This window comes from Staurois parvus, unplaced genomic scaffold (assembly GCF_062004578.1).
Source record: "Staurois parvus isolate SC_StPar_1 unplaced genomic scaffold, SC_StPar_1.0 ptg001014l, whole genome shotgun sequence".
Classification (NCBI taxonomy): domain Eukaryota; kingdom Metazoa; phylum Chordata; class Amphibia; order Anura; family Ranidae; genus Staurois; species Staurois parvus.
This window is the reverse complement of record NW_028318810.1, coordinates 1345900-1364174: the sequence shown is the minus strand read 5'-3', so window position 1 is coordinate 1364174 and position 18275 is coordinate 1345900. Positions and strand designations below refer to the sequence as shown.

The 18275-nt window shown below is 45.4% G+C and overlaps 1 protein-coding gene across 2 annotated transcripts in view; it reads right to left on the bottom strand.

Annotated features, from left to right (window-relative positions):
* Positions 1-5069: 5069 nt before the first annotated feature.
* Positions 5070-18275, bottom strand: part of TYK2 (tyrosine kinase 2) — a 99802-nt gene continuing 86596 nt past the window's right edge. For both annotated transcript variants that reach the window (XM_089657631.1, XM_089657632.1), the window contains exons 21-26: positions 17894-18012; positions 17458-17630; positions 15689-15806; positions 15464-15574; positions 13245-13386; positions 5070-6961 (exon numbers count right to left, since the gene is read on the bottom strand). In XM_089657631.1, coding sequence (XP_089513757.1) covers positions 13252-13386; positions 15464-15574; positions 15689-15806; positions 17458-17630; positions 17894-18012 — 656 coding nt within the window. In that variant the 3' untranslated portion in view covers positions 5070-6961; positions 13245-13251. The remainder of the gene's footprint in view (positions 6962-13244; positions 13387-15463; positions 15575-15688; positions 15807-17457; positions 17631-17893; positions 18013-18275) is intronic.

Genomic DNA, 18275 nt, shown 5'->3' with positions numbered 1-18275 from the left:
AGATTTGTTTTACCCTTAGGCATGAAGGGGTTAATCACACCCCAAACGCAGCTCACAAACACAGTGCGTTTGTCGGCACTGGATCGCATGGTACTAAAGTATGACTTAGGTGAGTATTGCAGGATACCCCAGGTAAGACTACCCTAGAACCTCTGTCCCCTTCACATGCCCCCCTCCCCCCATCCATCACAGCCACGTCCTCTGCCCCCTTTACTCTCCTACCTTATCCAGAGCAGAGAGCGAGCGGCAGGACAAGTTTGGAGGGAAGGTGGAAGTGGGAGCAGGGGTTAATATTTCATATTAACAAGCTGGTAATTGGTTGCTAGGACCACCCTGCATCCTAACAACCAGTCACCTGCTGGTTAATTTGAAAGGTTGATTGAGGCAGCTCCCACCCTTTCTCCAGTGCTGCTGTGGCTCCCACCCTCCGTCCAGAATTGTCCTGCCTCTCGCTCTCTGTTCTGCTGTGATAATGACAGCGGTGAAGGGTGGGGGAAAGAAGCGGCTTCTAAATGGCGCGACTGCGGCAGTCTATGGGGCAGTGGCTCGGTCATTTGGTAATGCCTGGCTTACATTATGAATGTTTAAAGGGATCTTCACAGAATTCACCAGTAAAAAGGTCTTTATGCAGCCCCAGTCTGAGGCACACTCTGGAATGCAGCTGCACAGACCAGGCTGTCACTGACAGTGTCAAATGCTGCAGTCGCTCACACACAGTCAGTGCTGCAGCTGTACACCTTCTCCTTTCTGCCATCGAGGAGAGGAGGGGAAAGAGAGGGATAAAACACCAAGATTTCCAGGGCTGTGTGCTGCCACAGACAGAGCAGAGCAAAACCCTGCCCACCCCCAGCGAGGGCAAAGGAAACAGTAATGCTGTAGGCTGTGCAGCCTGGGAAAGGATAAAGCCTGCTGGGAACAGAGAGGATTTGTGGGAGATGTAGTCTCCGGAGAGACTGAACCTGTATTACAGATGAGCTCTGGAACCACAGATCCCACTGCAGATGTAAGTGCTACACCTAGACAAGTCAATGCTAGTCTACAGATTCATTTAGAAGTACCTGTTCTTGCTTCTTCAAAAATATGTGCAGATATTCGCTTCATGTTTAAATCAAGCCCACCAGCACCTCCCCTGCTACAAACCCAATTTGTGGGCATTCACCTATTTTGGTGCAAATGCCTGAAAGTTAAGGCGGGGTTCCACTCAAAAGCGGAAGCTCTGCTTATTTGTGTCCCCCCCCCCCCCCCCTTCCACTGCCAAATTTGGCACCTTTTAGCAGGGAGCGGATACCTGTTTTTGATAGGTATTCACTCCCACTTCCATCTCAGTTTCACGGCGGCAAAGTGAGCCGAAAGTTTGCCCCCTTCCTCCCACAGTCTCCTGGGAACTTTCACAGGTCCCAGGAGATTGCTGGACCAATTAGGAGGCGCAGTGCGATTCGCACATGCGCAGCGGCCACCAAGCTGTCACAGCCCAATGCCCACAGTTGAGATGTCGGTGCCGGACGGACAGAAGGGACTGTGCGGGTGAGAACATTGATGGACCCTGGGGCAGGTAAGTGTGTGTTTATTAAAAGTCAGCAACTACAGTTTTTGCTGACTTAATGAACACTAAAATGGCTGGAACTCCACTTTAACTACATTTATCTTAAAGAGGTAGAAACTGCCAAAAAAATGATCCCTGCAAAACAATGTCATAAAGGGAAAGTATCGAGGCGGACTGACCATTTGGAAACTCGGGCACTGCCCGAGGGCCCGGGGTCAGTAGGGGGCCCCATGAGATGCCCCTGGTACCTTTTTCATAGGCTTTTTTGAGTTTGGGCAAGGACACAGGGGCCCCATGATCCCCCATTGCCCAGGGGTCCCATGAGTTGTCAGTCCACCCCTGGCATAGTATGCATCGCATACTAGCACATTATGAAAGACTTACCTTAGAAAGGAGCCCTCCAGCGGTGTTGTCACTGACAGGGCTTCCATCTTCACCAGGTCTTCCTTCTGGGATCACAGGCTCTGACTGATTGATTGGCCGAGACACGATGACGTCACTCCCACGCATATGCACAGGAGTCTTGCCCACAGCACGGGGCTTTGAAGAAATGGCACGCATGTGCCGGTGATGCCATCGGCTGCAGGGGCACTAATGATCTCCTAAACGGTGCATGTTTAGGAGATGTTCCTTGAACCTACAGATAAGATTTTTCTAATACGCTTACCTGTAGGTACAAGTGTCCAGTGGGAGTTTACTTCCACTTTAAAGGAAGAGTTTTGTTTTGTTTTTATTAAGAAATCATACTTACCTAGGTGGATGCAGCATCAGTCCGTTGCTACATCTGTTCCCCGCCGGCTCTAAGGCTGGCCATACATTATACAATTTTTTTTGAGAATTTTGGTTTAGATTTACCAAAAACCATATAATATCAGGACAAACCAAAGAAACACGTTCAATTGTATCCAATCAGGCAGGCCCTTGCACTACATTGTTGAAGGTAAATCTAAAGGAAATTGGGCAGAAATTGGATAGAAAATTGTATAGTGTATGGCCAGACTTAGACTGAGAACTGAGCATTCAAAGGCCCGCTGATCGCTCTTCTCTGTGAGCTGGTGACAGTCAGTCACCGCTCTCTGCTCTGCACCCCCCCACCCTCCCCCCAGCACTCACTGGAGCCATGGGCTGTGGAGGGGGAAGGAGTGGCTGGCTCAGGCTCTCAGTGGAGTGCTGAGAGGCTGAGGCAGGTGACGGTCCAGACATCTGGGTTTATCCCGACTGGGGATCTTTCCCCAGCCTGGACCGACTGAGTGACGTCAGCCGACAGCGGACTTTAGCCAGCTGACAGCTGAAAACGGGCCACAGGAGTGCAGAACGAACTGCACTCCTGTGATCCACAGAATGAGCTTTGGCTGTACCTCTCTTTTAATCTGAGTTCAGGGTAAACTCCTTGAGAAAGTACACACTACACTATACCAGGTAATAAGGCATACAGTAGGAGTGTATGTCCTGAAAACTGTTGTGACGGGAGTGACTTTTGGGGGTGGGGGGACCCCTGTATCATCTCCCCAAATCCCTCATGTGTAAAGGCACCCTGTGCCTGTTAGGGGGTACAGGGTGCTCTGTCCTGATATTGTGTGGACATGTATAGGTTGGGTGTGGGGGTTGTTCGTTGTTCACTGCCATGTGCTGCATCCCATTGTTCTATTGTGTCTTGCTGGCCAGCAAACTATTTTGGGATGCATGTGTTCCCCTATTGTCTACTGCCATGTGGTTGTTCCATTGTTCTATTGTGTGTCTTGGGTTGGTGGGGGGTGGTTCCTGCAGCCCTTCCCCCTGATGGGAGGGCCTGATGATGTGTTTCCTGCAGCCCTTTCCCCTAATGGGAGACCTGCTGATGCGTTTCCTGTTCCTAGTTCTATTTCCCCGCCCTGTGTATATATCTTGTGTTTGTGTTAAAATAAAGGAGTCGACTTCCTGTCTTAAGAAGAGTCTGGTGCTGTCTTCAGGGGTTTATGCACTTGGACATTTTTAGGCTTTCCTATGACTAGTATAGGTACCACATACAGCCTGCCATTCTAATGAATGACTTTGTAAACATCGATTCTTCCTTGCATCAACAAAAACCCACGTACAATGTATGCGCTTGGGAAATAAGTTGTGCGTACACATTCAAGAAAATGCAGATTCTTCCTTGCATCGTGTTTACAAGCATACGGCTGCGTACAGCCATTCACTTGAAATGGCAGGCAGTACACAGCACCTGCAGATCCCCAAGAGCAGAAATGAACTGGGAAATTTACCTTAGGCAATAAAAAATGCCTAAAAACATCCATGTGCATGAAATCCTTAAAGAAGTAGGACCAAAGCTTTTTGGCCCTATTCTTCTGTGGGTCACAGGAGTGCTCTTCATTCTGCATTCCCATGACCCGTATTCAACTGACAACAGGCTCAAACCCACTTAGCTGGTCCAAGCTCTGGAGAGATCCCAAGTTTAATGAGCGATCCGATATAATGAACACCCCCACTTTTAATGAAGTTGTCCTCCACTTCCCCACTGATACTTGTAGCATCAACAGCAGAACTAGATGGCCTTTTGGCAAAGATCAAGTGTAGTATCTGTTCTGATCAGTCTTCGGGAGAGAGAACAGAGATCCCTCCATGGCTCTGTCTAGTATCCAGCCTGGTGCAATTAGGTGGGAGTGGTGGCAAGGCCCTTTTCCTCCCGGCTTGATTCTGGCCTGGTGCACCAGACTTGTCCCCGATTGTAGGCAAGGTTCTCCCTAAGCTCTTTAAGTTCTGAAGCCTTCCTAGTAGGGATTGTGCTGCACTGGTCTGGCCGAGGGCCAGGTTATGAAAGAAGCCCACAGTGTATGTGCCCCTGGAGTGGTAGTCCAAGGGTGCTGTAATTCTCACGGTGGGGGGAGTTCACCTTGCGTTTTTGGTAGCATGGCCACTACACAAGTAGTCGCTTTTTTTCAAACCTGCCTCTAGGGCTGGGCCTTTTGGATAGGACCAGAGGAATTTTTTATTCCCGGCTGAAAGGCCCATCATGGTATTTCATTATGGCATTTTTTGCACTTATCCACTTCCCCCATTCCTTTTTTTATTTGCGTGTCTGTCACTTGCACAGCATGTATACACTTTCACTACCCCGATTAGTAGGGTGTAGGTCCTCAGGCCTGCCCTGAAAGTCTGGGGGGGGGGGGGGGGGGGGCGCAGCGCATGTGGCCTTTTGATTAGGTTCTCCCCCTCCCCATGCGGTCTCCCTTCAGAGGAGCCCTACTAGTACTTGGGTTGGCCTAGCTTCGGCAGGCCTCCCGAAGAAAGTGGTTTCGGCCAGGTGGACCAGGGAGTACCCTAGTCCCTGTCAGGAGCTTTGCGCCCCAGGGGATCAGGATCCTTTCTCTTTGGGGTAGGGCCAAGTGTACACCCTGTGCACTTTTTTGTGTGCTTCACTTTTGTGTTCTCACTTTTTTTATGCACCGGATGCTAGTTTTGTGAGTGTGTTTCCCCTACACCATGGAACTACTAATAAAAAAAAAAAAGTGACCCCAAGGAATACACAAAACATGGCTTCTATAGATTCTGTTTAAAGGAGTTTAATTATTCACATCAGAGGGCAAAGGTGTCAAAATACCTGATAAGCAACTTATTTGAAGGCAAGTTCATTTTTCTTTTTACTATACAACTTAAAGCCGAACTCTAAATACACAGATGAAATACACATAAGGGAGCTCTTTTACTGTCCATCTAGTCCTGAGATTTACACAGCTCTGCCAAGCAGCACAGGCTGACTTTACTGCAGTTAATACAGCCAGGTCACCTCCCTGTCCCCAGCCTGTGATTGGAGAATGGAGAAGAGGAAGCAGCAGCACAGTGATGAATCCTGCCTTCCCCCAATCTGCCCTCTCCACCAGTCAGAATATTCCTTGTAAATTCATGTGCACTGCAGAGGAGCTGACTGGCCCCAAGTGCTGTCCTTCTCCCAGTCTGAGTGCTGCTGTACACGGGAAATAAGAGAGTCTGGTACAAAGTCAAAATAAGGGACTTACACTAACTAAAAAAATACACGTAAATACTTTTTTTTTTTTTTTTTTAAGGTGCACACAATTGCATTGCTTGGTGTTTTTAGATCAGCTTAGAGCTCAGTTTACTGCCATTTCACTGCCAATGACATGTACCACATGTAAGGGATAACCCCCGGTTCACATATATGCGGCCTTGTTTTGCATGGGCACGAGAACCTATTCATTTGAATGGACTCTCGTGACACGCAGGGAAGACGTCCCTGCACTTCTTTGGAAAACGCAGCCCGCACGGGAACCTCGGTTCCCAGTACGGTTGCGTTTTCCAGTGCAGGCGGCGTGCCATTAGAACTAATGGCACCCGCCCACTGGTCCGCATTCCTTTGTGCGGGCGGTGCGGCTGCACGGATTTTCGTGCGGATCCGCAGTGGCACCACCCGCACAGATGTGAACCTAGGGTAAAACAAGCTCATAGCCGCTATTGTTTTAGATCAGTCAATGTGTGATGACCCCCTCCACCCATGGGAGCTCAGGGACCACAAAAAAAATGGTCAGGATGACAAGCAGAAGCAGATGAAGCATTGCAGCGCATTCTCTGATCTGCTCTGCAATGAATGAATCTGGATGCGTCTGCCTCTCAGCACTACTAGGTTCAGAGTTGTCGGTGTGCCTAGGTAGTCAGATGATCGAGAACAGTCTGTTCTTGATTGGCTTCATTGGAAGGGCTGGGGGGACATGAGGGGGTCTAATAGCCATCACAGGCTGTTAAGGCTTCATTGGAAAGTATAGGTCAAGGCAAAGAGAAGCAACCAATTCAGCTCTTATGAGCCTATGAGCCAATGACTGGCAGGGCCTGCTGCTTCTAGTAGACTCACAACAGCTGAAATGCCGCAGGTTGATTTATCATAGGACAAACAGATATATAATCATTTAAAATACTGCATTATTGCACCAGCATTTCAGCATACATTTCGCGACCGACATTTAACATGCATTGCAAACATAAACCTGCATTTCTGTGCAAAGAAAAAAAAACAAAAAACTGAAGCTGCGACTTCATTTAGCCGCGGAGCAGTAAACAAGACTTCACAAGTTCACAGTTTAAAAGTTCAGATTTGGTAACAGATGACCGTACAGTGTTCAGTCACATGTCTGGCTGACCCACGGAGTAGATCTCATTGGGTCACAACCCAGTATTGAATACAGTGTACAAGGTTGTTTGGTTGGGGGGGGGGGGGTATGTTGCATTCGTAAAGTGGTTAACACTGTTCCAGTGACTTAAAAAAAAAAAAAAAAAGGACAATGCGTACACCATTCTCTTCCTAAATTGGATCCAATAGTCATTAGTCGGTTGTACGGGATGCCAGATTGCACAGCGCTGGTATGTAGCATGTCATGTTGCAGATTCAGGTTCAGTACTTGCATATTCCTTCATCTGAGCAAAGCTTGGCTAGAAAAAGAAAGACAGGGTCAGAAAAGTGTTTGGGAGCAAGTACACCAAGGTTACAAATTGCTGCATGCAGAAAAGGAAACATTTGTTATATTGCAGATTATTATTATTATACAGGATTTATATAGCACCAACAGTTTGCTCAGCACTTTACAATATAACGGGAGACAATACAGCAACAATACAGTTCAATACAAGAGGGTTAGGAGGGCCTGATCCTGGGAGCTTACAATCTAAGAGGGAGGGGCAAGTGGTACAAAAGGTAGTAACTGTGGGGGATGGACTGGTAGGAGGGATAGAAGATTCCATTGTTAGCTGACGGCAGGATAGGGTTCCCTGAAGAGAGAGGTTTTCAGAGATCGCCTAAAAGTGAGCAGAGTAGGTGATAGTCTGATAAATTGGGGTAGAGAGTTCCAGAGGATGGGGGAAGCTCTGGAGAAGTTTCCTCCTCCCATGCTCGTCTCCAGGACAAGGGAGCTAGAGAGTAGGAGGTCTTGCGAGGATCGGAGAGTACAGTTTGGGTGATATTTGAAGACAAGATTGGTGATGTAATTTGGGCGGAGTTATAAATGGCTTTATACGTTTTTGTTAATGTTTTGAATTTTATTTGTTGGGCAATGGGAAGCCAGTGGAGGGATTGGCAGAGAGGGGTGGCAGATACAGAACGGTTAGTAAGGTGGATGAGTCTGGCAGCAGCAGTCATGATAGACTGAAGAGGGGATAGCCTGTGATGAGGTCAGCCAATGAGGAGGGAGTTACAATAGTCAAGGGAGTGAATAAGTTGCTTAGTGGTTTCCGAGGTTAGGAACGGGTGTATCTTGGAGATGTTGTGGAGGTGAAGTCTACAAGATTTGGACAGTGATTGGATTTGGGGATGAAAGGACAGATGGGAGTCTAGGATTACACCTAGTACCCTGGCATGAGGGGAGGGACTGATGATTGTGTTATTGATCTTGATGGAGAAGTCGGGGGAGGGGGCACGGGCTGGGGGGAATACTAAGAGCTCAGTTTTAGAAAGATTGAGTTTGAGGAAGTGGAGTGACATCCATGCCGATATGTCACTTAGTAGGTTAGTAATGTGAGAGGAGACTGAAGGGGTGAGGTGAGGGGTAGAAAGATAGATTTGTGTGTCATCAGCATAGAGATGGTACTTAAAGCCATGGGAGTTTATTATCAATTCTTAGACATGGTGTCTGCATTTGTTTTCTTTTTTAGGCTTTTTTTTTACATTATTTTCCCCTGGTGATCCATCCAGTATGTCTTTTGTTTTTTTAACAGACTAGGTAGTCCATCTAACACTACCCACCCCTTAGATTAACAATGATGCTGTCCAAAGGTGTCTCTGTTGCTGCTTCATTCAGAGTGTAGACACCTTAAGGCAGAAAGTTACTGGCTGGGCCACCAGGTGAAAGCAGAGGGTACAAATCCTAAAAAAGAAAAAATGAATGCAGCCTCTACATTTAATGACTGGTAAGCTGCAATATGTTACATTTTTGGTCTTTTGGTCAGTTTATTACCTATTAAAGTTATAATGAAGACCTTCTCAAGAGCATCAGATTCAGCCGATATTTAACCACCTCCCGCCCGTCATATAGTAATATGACGGACCCAAGGTGGTTCTCTCGTTCTGGGAGGACATCATATGACGTCCTCCCATTCTCACCGCGCATGCGTGGCTCAGGGAGCGCGGCGATCGGCGGTGCGCTGTGTTCCTCAGACACAGCCAATCACCGATCCGCAGAAACAGCCGAAGATGTCGGCTCGGTCATCTGATCAGCTGTGTCCAATCACAACTGATCACATGTAAACAGGGAAATGTCGGTTAACGGCATTTCTCTACTGCTGTTATGCTGACAGCTCAAGAGAAGAGGAGAGTCGGTAATTGGCATTCCACAGAGGGGACATCTACACTGATCATCAGAGCACTGATGATCAGTGTGCCTTGATTATCAGTATAGCCCCAGCAGTGCCACCTGTCAGTGTCCATCAGTGCCACGTGCCAGTGCCCATCAGTGCCAGAGCAAAGCCACATTTCAGTGCCTACCAGTGCACATCAATGCCACATATCAGTGCCCATCTGAGCTGCCTTTTAGTGTCCATCAGTGCTACCTATCAGTGCCAATCAGTGCCACCTATCAGTGCTGCCAATCAGTGACACCTATCAGTGCCAGTCAGTGACGCCTAACAGTAAACCGCAAAGCCACATTTCAATGCCTACCAGTGCACATCAATGCCACATATCAGTGCCCATCTGAGCTACCTTTCAGTGTCCCCCATCAGTGCCAGTCAGTGCTACCTATCAATGCCAATCAGTGCCACCTATCAGTGCCCGTCAGTGCCGCCGAACAGTGCCCCCTCATCAGTGCCACCTATCAGTGCAGCCTATCAGTGTCCATCACTGCAGCCTCTTTAGCGCACATCAGTGAAGGAGAAAAATCACTTATTTACAAAATTTTATAACAAAAACTAAGAAAAAACTTTTTTTTTTTCAAAATTTTCAGTGGTTTTTGGTTTAAGAAAAAATAAAAAACCCCGAGGTGATTAAATACCACCAAAATAAAGCTCTGTCACAAAAAAATAATACAAATTTCATATGGGTACAGTGTTGCATGACCGCGCAATTGTCATTCAAAGTGCGACAGCGCTGAAAGCTGGAAATTGGCAGGAAGGGGGTATAAGTGCCCTGTAGGCTAGTGGTTAAAACAGCTTTCTTGATGTTCTTAGTTGAACCACTCTCCATATGTACCCATATGAAATTTTTATCATTTTTTCACACAAATAGAGCTTTCTTTTGATGGTATTTAGTCACAACTGGGGTTTTTATTTTTTGCACTATAAACAAAAAAAGAGCAAAAAAGTTTTAAAAAAACAAAAAAAAAAAATAAAGATTTTCTCTGTTTTATATTATACAATTTTGCAAACAGGTAATTTTCCTCTTTCACTGGTGGGTGTTGATGAGGCTGCACTGATAGGCAGCACTGATGGCCACTGATAAGAAGCAATGATGGGGTGGCATCAATAGGCAGCACTGATAAGAAGCAATGATGGGGTGGCATCGATAGGCAGCACTGATGGGGACTGATAGCGGACATTGATGAAGAGGCACTGATGATGCTGCACTGATATGCAGCAATGATGAGCACTGATGGGCACTGACAGGCTGCAATAATGGGCAGCAGTGACTGGTGGCACTGACTGACAGAACTGATGGGCACAACTGCTGGACAGCACTGATGGGTGGCACTGCTGGGCAATGATGGGTGGCACTGCTGGGCATGGATAGGCGGCACTGATAATCAGTGCCCTGATTATAAGTGCAGATGTCCTCTGTGACATTTTCCAGTTATCAGCAGTACTTTCCTTACGCTGTGACAGAGTGAGGAAAATGCTGCCGAAAACCGGAAACTGTATTTACTTTGTGATCTGCTGTGTCATTGGACACAGCTGATCACATGGTAAAAGGCCGCTGTGGTTAGCCTTTTACCTAGTCATGTGATCCTATGGACACAGTGATCACTGACAGCGCCGGGTGTGCGCCCTCCCAGAACTGGACAACCGCACTGTAGCTGTCATTCGGCACGGTTGTAAAGAGGTTAAAGTGTTACTTTAGCCCATGGTTTTTTTTTTATTTTTAAAGATTGGATAGAATGGGAAGGATCAGAACCCCTGCTGAGTTTTTACTGCTATCTGGGACTCTGCTGAAGAGATTTCTCCTCATTACTGTGTTATGACTTGGAGCTTACACAGCATCCCATCCCCATATGACATCACTAAGTGCCTAAATAGCCAATCACTAAGCACCAGTGCTGTCACATGGGAGAAAGAGGAGTGTGTCATATGCTCCCCCATACTAAAAGTAACATGGAAGGAGTAAAGGGATGTATGTATGTGCTGCATCAGGGGTTCGCATTAAAGTAAACCTGTTTCTTTCGTCTATACAGCAAATTTCTGGGTATAATTGTTTTAACTGCAGTTCTGCTTTACAAATTGATTTCTCTAACAAAAGTAGTGTTCCATTAGGGATACATGGCCAGACGTCTTGTACACAGACATCCAATCTAAATGAATGGCATTAAAGGTATATTCAGCTAATGTACAAATTATTAAATGTACCCATATTGAAAAAAAGAAAAAAAACATGTACATTTATTACACTTTTGGATTGGAGCCAGCAAAGAACTGAAACTGCGATCAGTGAATTGTGGGTGCAATGCACAGGCTCCTGCAGACTATTCCTCCTGCGCCATGACTGTACTGCGTGGGCTAGAGGAAGTAATCAATGGACTACAAAAGCAGTGACATCACTCAACTTGTGTTCTATGTTCTCTATGAGTCCCCCTGCAGTGGTCGCCGATGGGACTAGTAGTCTTTCATTTACAGACCCTTTTTCACGGCTGTACAGGAGGAGCCAATCACAGTCACGCCAAATTACAAAATGTGCATTTCTGCTTTACCTGTAAAATACTTTTCTAGGAATACATCACAGGACGCAAAAGAACTTCATATATATGACTACTTGGGTTATGATGCCACATTCAGGTGAATGGGCATAGGCATAACCCCTCCCAGCTCTTTTTGTCCATCCTTGATGGTTAAAGTATGCCACAGCCATGGCAGAATCGAACTAAACCCTGACAGGGCCCTGTGGCAGACAGACCAGTGTAAGTGAGCCAGCCCAATTGCCCAAAGTTCCAGAATGGTGATTAGCAACTTGACCACGTTCCCTGACCCGAAGAACACTGGCTAAAAATGGAGGCTTAGCTGAGCTGGGAGGGGTAATTCCTGACTAGGTATTCCTGCCTTTTTCTGTCCACTGTCCATTCATGTAAATGTGGCAGCATAACTCTGGCTAAAAAATGCAAAATTGACGCAGAGAGAAAAAAAAAAACTGTGATTCAAGTGGAGTTTTGAGGATGGGGTGCTGAAGATTTTGACTATATTTTAATCACTTCAAGTCTGGACACTTTCACCCCCTTCCTGCCCAGGCCAATTTTCAGCGCTATCACACTTTGAAGGACAATTGCGCGGTCATGCAACACTGTACCCATATGATTTTTTTTGCATTTTTTGAGACAGATAAAGCTTTATTTTGGTGGTATTTATTCACCACTGGGATTTTTCTTTTTTTTGCTATATAAATGAAAAAGTCCAAAAATTTTGAAAAAAAGTGTTTTTCTTCTAAAATTTTGCAAATAAATAATATTTCATCATAAATCTTGGCCAAAATGTATTCAGGTATCTTTTTAGTAAAAAAAAAAAACCCACAAATTAGTTTATACATTTTTGTTTTATTATATTATTTATGGTTTTTTTTTCTACATACTGTCACCCTAGCAGTACAGTGTCACCATGGTGACACTGTACTACTTGTGGGGGGTGATGAAGATTTTGTTTTTACACTGATTGCTTTTACACCCATAAAGGCTATAAAAGCAATAATTTCTCCTTCTCTCTGGCTGCATTCTTGCAGCCATTGAGAACTACTGTGAAAGCTGTGATTGGTCACAGCTTGTCACATGGTACAAGGCTGTTGTGAATAGCCTTGTGCCATGTGACCTCTGTGATCATTCACAGATTTCATACGTAGTAAGCAATGATGTCAGAAGTGACATCTTGCTTACTACTCTTCATGTGATCACTGATTGGCCAATCAGTGATCATGTGATCAGGACCTAACACAGAGGTCCCGTACGACGATCGGTGTTCCACTGTGTCCGGAGGACACAGCGGGCACCAGATCGCGGTGCTGCACGCTCCCAGGGAGCGCGCACAGTCCAGAATGGGGGGCGCCATTTATGGACTGCCACCTTCCGGCCGTTTATATACAGCGGCTGGACGGCAAGTGGTTAAATCCTAAACAAGACTAACCTGAAACATAGTCAGAAAGGTGGACTTAAACCTGCCATTCATGGATCGAAATTCAGCCGGTTCAGCAGGGACCAGGTGAATTTCGATCCACATATGGGCACCCTGGTTGTACACAAGTCAATCGACTTGTGTACAGCCAGCCTGTGGAGTTTTTCCTACAACACCTAGTGCCAACGGCTTTAGCTGGCAACACTAATCATTGTGTTCTGCCGGCAGGGAAGGCTCCCCACTGGCAGAACACAATATCACTGCAGGAGAGATTCTCCCATCAGTACTGACTGTATGGATGGGGGAATAGAGCGATTTTCTTTCCTTCCGCCCAAGGAAGGCTTAGCACCACCGTCAATATAATTTGTGCTTTTTAAATCACCCTGGTATAGTAAAGCCTATAGGTCACATTCCCTGGGATACGCACCATTTCATCAGCACACACTGAACACAGATGGGGCGGGTGTGCTGTATGTGGCATGGAAAGATTTCAGAATGGGGATAAGATTAGGAAAAGAGGGCCGGAAATTGGCTTCTGTCTCCCAGCAGTCCTTCATCAGTTTGTAAATCTGTTGAGACAAAAGAAAACAGGATTAAAATCTAAATGATTAATCATTATAAATACACTAACATTCTGAGCATGGGAACACTGTTCTAGCTCTTGAAGCAATTTACTGTGAAATGTAGAGCTAGTTAGAATTGGGCTTAGATATGGAGGGTACGGCCACGTGTTCACCAATTCCTGAGCTCCGACACCAGCTAACACTGGGGAGATTGGAGGTTGTGGCAAAAGAGGAAAAGTTGGGGGAGCACTGAAGGGGTGAGCATAGAATCGTTGGGTTGGTGTTTACACAGACACTGTCACTTTGCTGTAAATGGTGCGAGCGTTACCATATAGGTCTAATTTTTCTATTAACCACTTGCCCTCCAGAGGATTTATCCCCCTTCCTGACTAGGCCATTTTTTGCGTTACAGTACTGCATTAATTTAACTGACAATTGCACGGTCATGCAACGCTGCGCCCAAATTAAATTTACGTCCTTTTTTTTCCCCCCACAAATTGAGCTTTCTTTTGGTGGCATTTGATCGCCTGTGTTTTCTATTATTTGTGTTATAGTTTTTTTTACAAAAATTTTTTTTTAATATTTTTGACTTTCTGCTATTAAACGTGCAGTAAATAAAATGTAAAAATCATATTTCGTCATAAATTTAGGCCAAAATGTATTCTGCGACGTCTGCTAAAAAAATCCCAATACATTTAAATTAATTGGTTTACGTGAAAGTTATAGCGGTGGTAGATATAGTGAGTTTTTTTTAATTTTTACTAGTAATGGCGGCGATCAGCAACATTTGCAGGACTGCGGCGGGCATTCTGACACTGGGGGGAACTGACTTGGTGTCACTGACATTCCCAGTTACACCAATACAGTGATCAGTAAAATCAATAAAAAGCACCGACACTGTACTAATGACACTGGGCAGGTTACCATCTGAGGCGATCAAAGGGTTAACTGTGTGCTGGGTGTGTTTTACTATGGGGCTGTTTTCGTGTGCTGCACTGTAAGCACACAGCTTTGCATGGCTGTGTTGTGCACAGCCTTTCAAAGCAGTGTGCACGAACAGACGAGAGAGGAGGACTGTTTTGTTTACATACACTTCTCCCCTCTATCGGAGGAGATCCTTGGCAATCACCAAGCACTGACGAGTAATCACCGACTGGGACCTGGTGATTGACAGCTGCGGCTGCGAATGGCGGCCCCTAACCAGTAATGCAAATTCACATGTATATATACACGTGATTTTGTGCACCCGTGCCTCCTTGTAGCAGTATATCTGCTATAGGGTGGATGGTAAGCAGTTCATTTGAATTCAAGTGATTGTAAACCTTTTTTTTTCTTCCTCTTCTGGGGTCCCCTATTGGCGGCTCCTGGCTCCACCTCTTCAGCAAGTACCCCATAGGAAGCAGCTTCCTATGGGGGCACTTGTTGTGGGATCAATGCCAAGCCACGCTGCCTGCATCTATATACACTGACAGTGCAGCTCGGTCCTGCCTCCCACATCACAGAATAAGATTGAAAGCAGCAGAAACCAATGGCTGCGCTTATCAATCTGCCCTGTAAGGAAGGAGAGAGCAGTGAGAGCCGCTGCTCTCAGGCATAACGCTGGAGTGAGGTCCAGCTCAGGTAAGAAAAAGCGGGGCTGGGGGAAGCTATGGCACAGGTGGTTTGTTTTTTTGGGTTTTTTTTATATCTTTGATGCAGAGAATGAATTAACATAAAAAACCCTAAGACTTTTAGAACCACATACAAAATGTAGTATGCATTTAGTATGGGGGTTGTTCGGACTGCAGCTTATCTCAGGAAGCTTTTTTCTCCTACAAAATACCTGCAGATATTGGTCTAAAAGTGTACACTGTAGTCAACAGCTCCGTACAAACTTCACATCTGGGTGTGTGCATAGAGGTGGCCTGAATGCTAATTGCCGTGTTGGCTTCTCTTGATAGGAAACTCTTGAAGAGTGTGTTCCACAAGATTCTTTAGCATCGAATGCAGCGTGAAGCTACCCCCCAATTCATCACATATGCTGTAGACTAGTAGAAAACAAATGGATGATAGTGTGATGGGATGCTGGGATTTTTGGTTTTACCTCCATAGGGCAGTCACTTGGGCATGGCAACCTTTGACCTCGATCCAGCAGATCAATCAGTCGAACTACTGTCATCTGTCCCTGAGTGACACCAATCATCTCTATGAATTTCTAGAATGAAGGAGGATAGAAGAGGAGAAAATGTAGGCAGGCATCAATGTGGGTCCAACAACATGGCATCGAGATGGTAATGCAGAACCAGTAAAGGTGAAGTGATGTACTCACGGCAGGGGGGCTAAGGTAAGAGTCACAGCGAGTCAGAAGTTCATACAGAGTCACCCCAAAAGACCAGACATCTGAGGCATAGAAGAACTTACATTCTTTAAGACATTCAGTGGCGTACCTGGAGGACAAGAGACAGAGGGCACAGCGTCCTATGTAAAGTACCAACAACAAGATGAATGCAGCGACGTCTTTGGCATGGCCTACTGAACAACCTCAGAGCTTCCTTGTTAACCTCCCTAGCAGTCTGATTATGTCCATATTTCTGTGCTCAAATCGGTACATTTTTTTGCATGGAAATATGTATTTTTTTTATTGTAGACCTGTAATTTTTAGGAATAACTCACTGAAATCTGTCCGAACAAGAGTCTAGTAAACATCCCGGGTATGTTAAAATTTGAAACCCGAATTTATAAATTATAATTTAATAAATAATCATAAAAAATAATAAATTTAATTCAATAATGTAATCAAACCAAAAACACTGAAATTTGAAATATAGCGCCAAGTTCGCACATCACTGAGCAAAGTTGCAAAATCGTTTTCAGTGTCTGATGACGAATTTCCCCCACGAATCATTATCACTCAATTCTGCAAGTGGTTCGGATTTACTATCGCTGCTCTCTAGCTGATCTAAAACTGCTTTTGATGTAAAGGGACGCTTTTTGGACGCCATGGACATTTCTCAGTTTCCAGGCAGAAAGAACAGTAAAAATGCAGGCAGGGCACAGGACAAAGCACTCGGGACAAAATGTATGTGAAATGGTTTGATACAGTAATGTTCTACTATGTGATTTTAGTGTATTTAGTGAATGTCACTTTTTGTCATTTATAAATTTCCCGCCGTTCCATCCCAACGTCGCAGGGAACGGAACCCGGATGACAGATGCCGGCATCTGCCGGAGGACATTACAGGGGACACTGCAGGAGGAACATCGCGGGAGAGCAGGACAAGGTAAGTGCAGAAGAGATCCCAGAGCAACGCTGCAGTGTATTCCCGAGTGTAGCTCGGGGTTACCGCTTGTGAAGCTGAAATTTTACCCCGAGCTACACTCAGGAATACCGCCAGGGAGGCTACCTACAGCTTACACTTTTTCTCTGTAGATAACACATCTTTTGGCCTAAAACAGCTCCTCTATATATGTGTCATCTGTGTATTTACTGGTTTGCCTGGAGTTTAGCTTTAAATTTGTATCTACAAACAAGAACACTTGTCTGATCTGGTTGCTCAAATGTCTATTGGTCTTTACTTTTGGCCAAGGTCTGTTCAGGGGAAGGTTTAGACAACCAAGATTGTTTTTCTAAACCAATTAGAACCGTTTTCCTTCAGATATTGCCAGTGCCCTTTCTATAGGTACCAAAAAGCAAAGTCATGTTTGTACAACATTCTCCTCTTCTAGGAAGGCTTGTGTGGCTGAACTGAGAACATGGCTGGCTGTTGTGTGAGGTTTGTTGTCTTTAACATTACTGACGAATAACCTTCCAACAGTGAACATCCACAATCACATCCCTCCTGCATTGCAGTCAATGGGGGGGATTTACTGAAACTGGAGCGTAATCTGGTGCAATTCTACACAGAAACAGCTTCCAGGTTTTATTGTCAAAGCTTAATTGAACAAGCGGAAGTTGGAAGCTCATTGGCTACCATGCACAGCTGCACCAGATTCTGAGCGCTCCAGTTTCAGTACATCTCCCCCAATGCTTCTGTCTATTTCAATACTGTCAATATAACTAAGCAAGAACTCTGCATTGGGTAATGAGGAGATCCTTACCAGAACACAGGGCTGTCACCGTCCTCCCTTACTCTGTAATATTCATGGCCTTCAGGTACCGCTTTGGCCAGTCCAAAGTCCCCAATCTTTACCACATTCTCATTCTCCACCAAAACATTTCGTGCAGCCAGATCACGGTGTATGTAATGCTGGGAGTGGAGGTAAGCCATCCCCTATGACACAGAAAAAGAAATATGTATCACCATAATGGCTGTGTCACATAGGGGTTTATTTACTAAAGCTGGAGAGTCCAAAATCAGACTCCCTTCTGCATAGAAACCAATCAGCTTCTAACCTCAGCTTGTTCAATGAAGCTTTGGCAATGAAACCTGGAAGCGGATTGGTTTCTACGCAGAAGGGAGTCTGATTTTGGACTCTCCAGCTTTAGTAAATAAACCCCATAATGTCCATAGTACATGACAGAGCAAGAGCTTACCTCACAGATCTGCTGGGCAAAGAGTAATATTTGAGCAAGGCTCACGTTGTGTTTGGGTAGGTAATCCCGCAGACTCCCCAGAGGGACATACTCCATTATCAGCTGGACAATCTTATCTCCTACAAACAAAGACACAATCATTTCAGTACTACAGAATTAAAAAGGGTTTATGCTGCCACAATCACCTGGATGCCTGGAACCCCCCCCCCCCCAAAAAAAAACAAACACTTATCTGGTAAGGTATTGCACCCACCTAGAAAATTAAACTGAAACTTTACAATGCCCACATATAGTTGTATCATTCACTGACTAGGTCAAAAACATCCACAAATTTGGTCCACGCATAAATTAGGGTAGTTGCCATCTGTTTGTATAGCTGGTT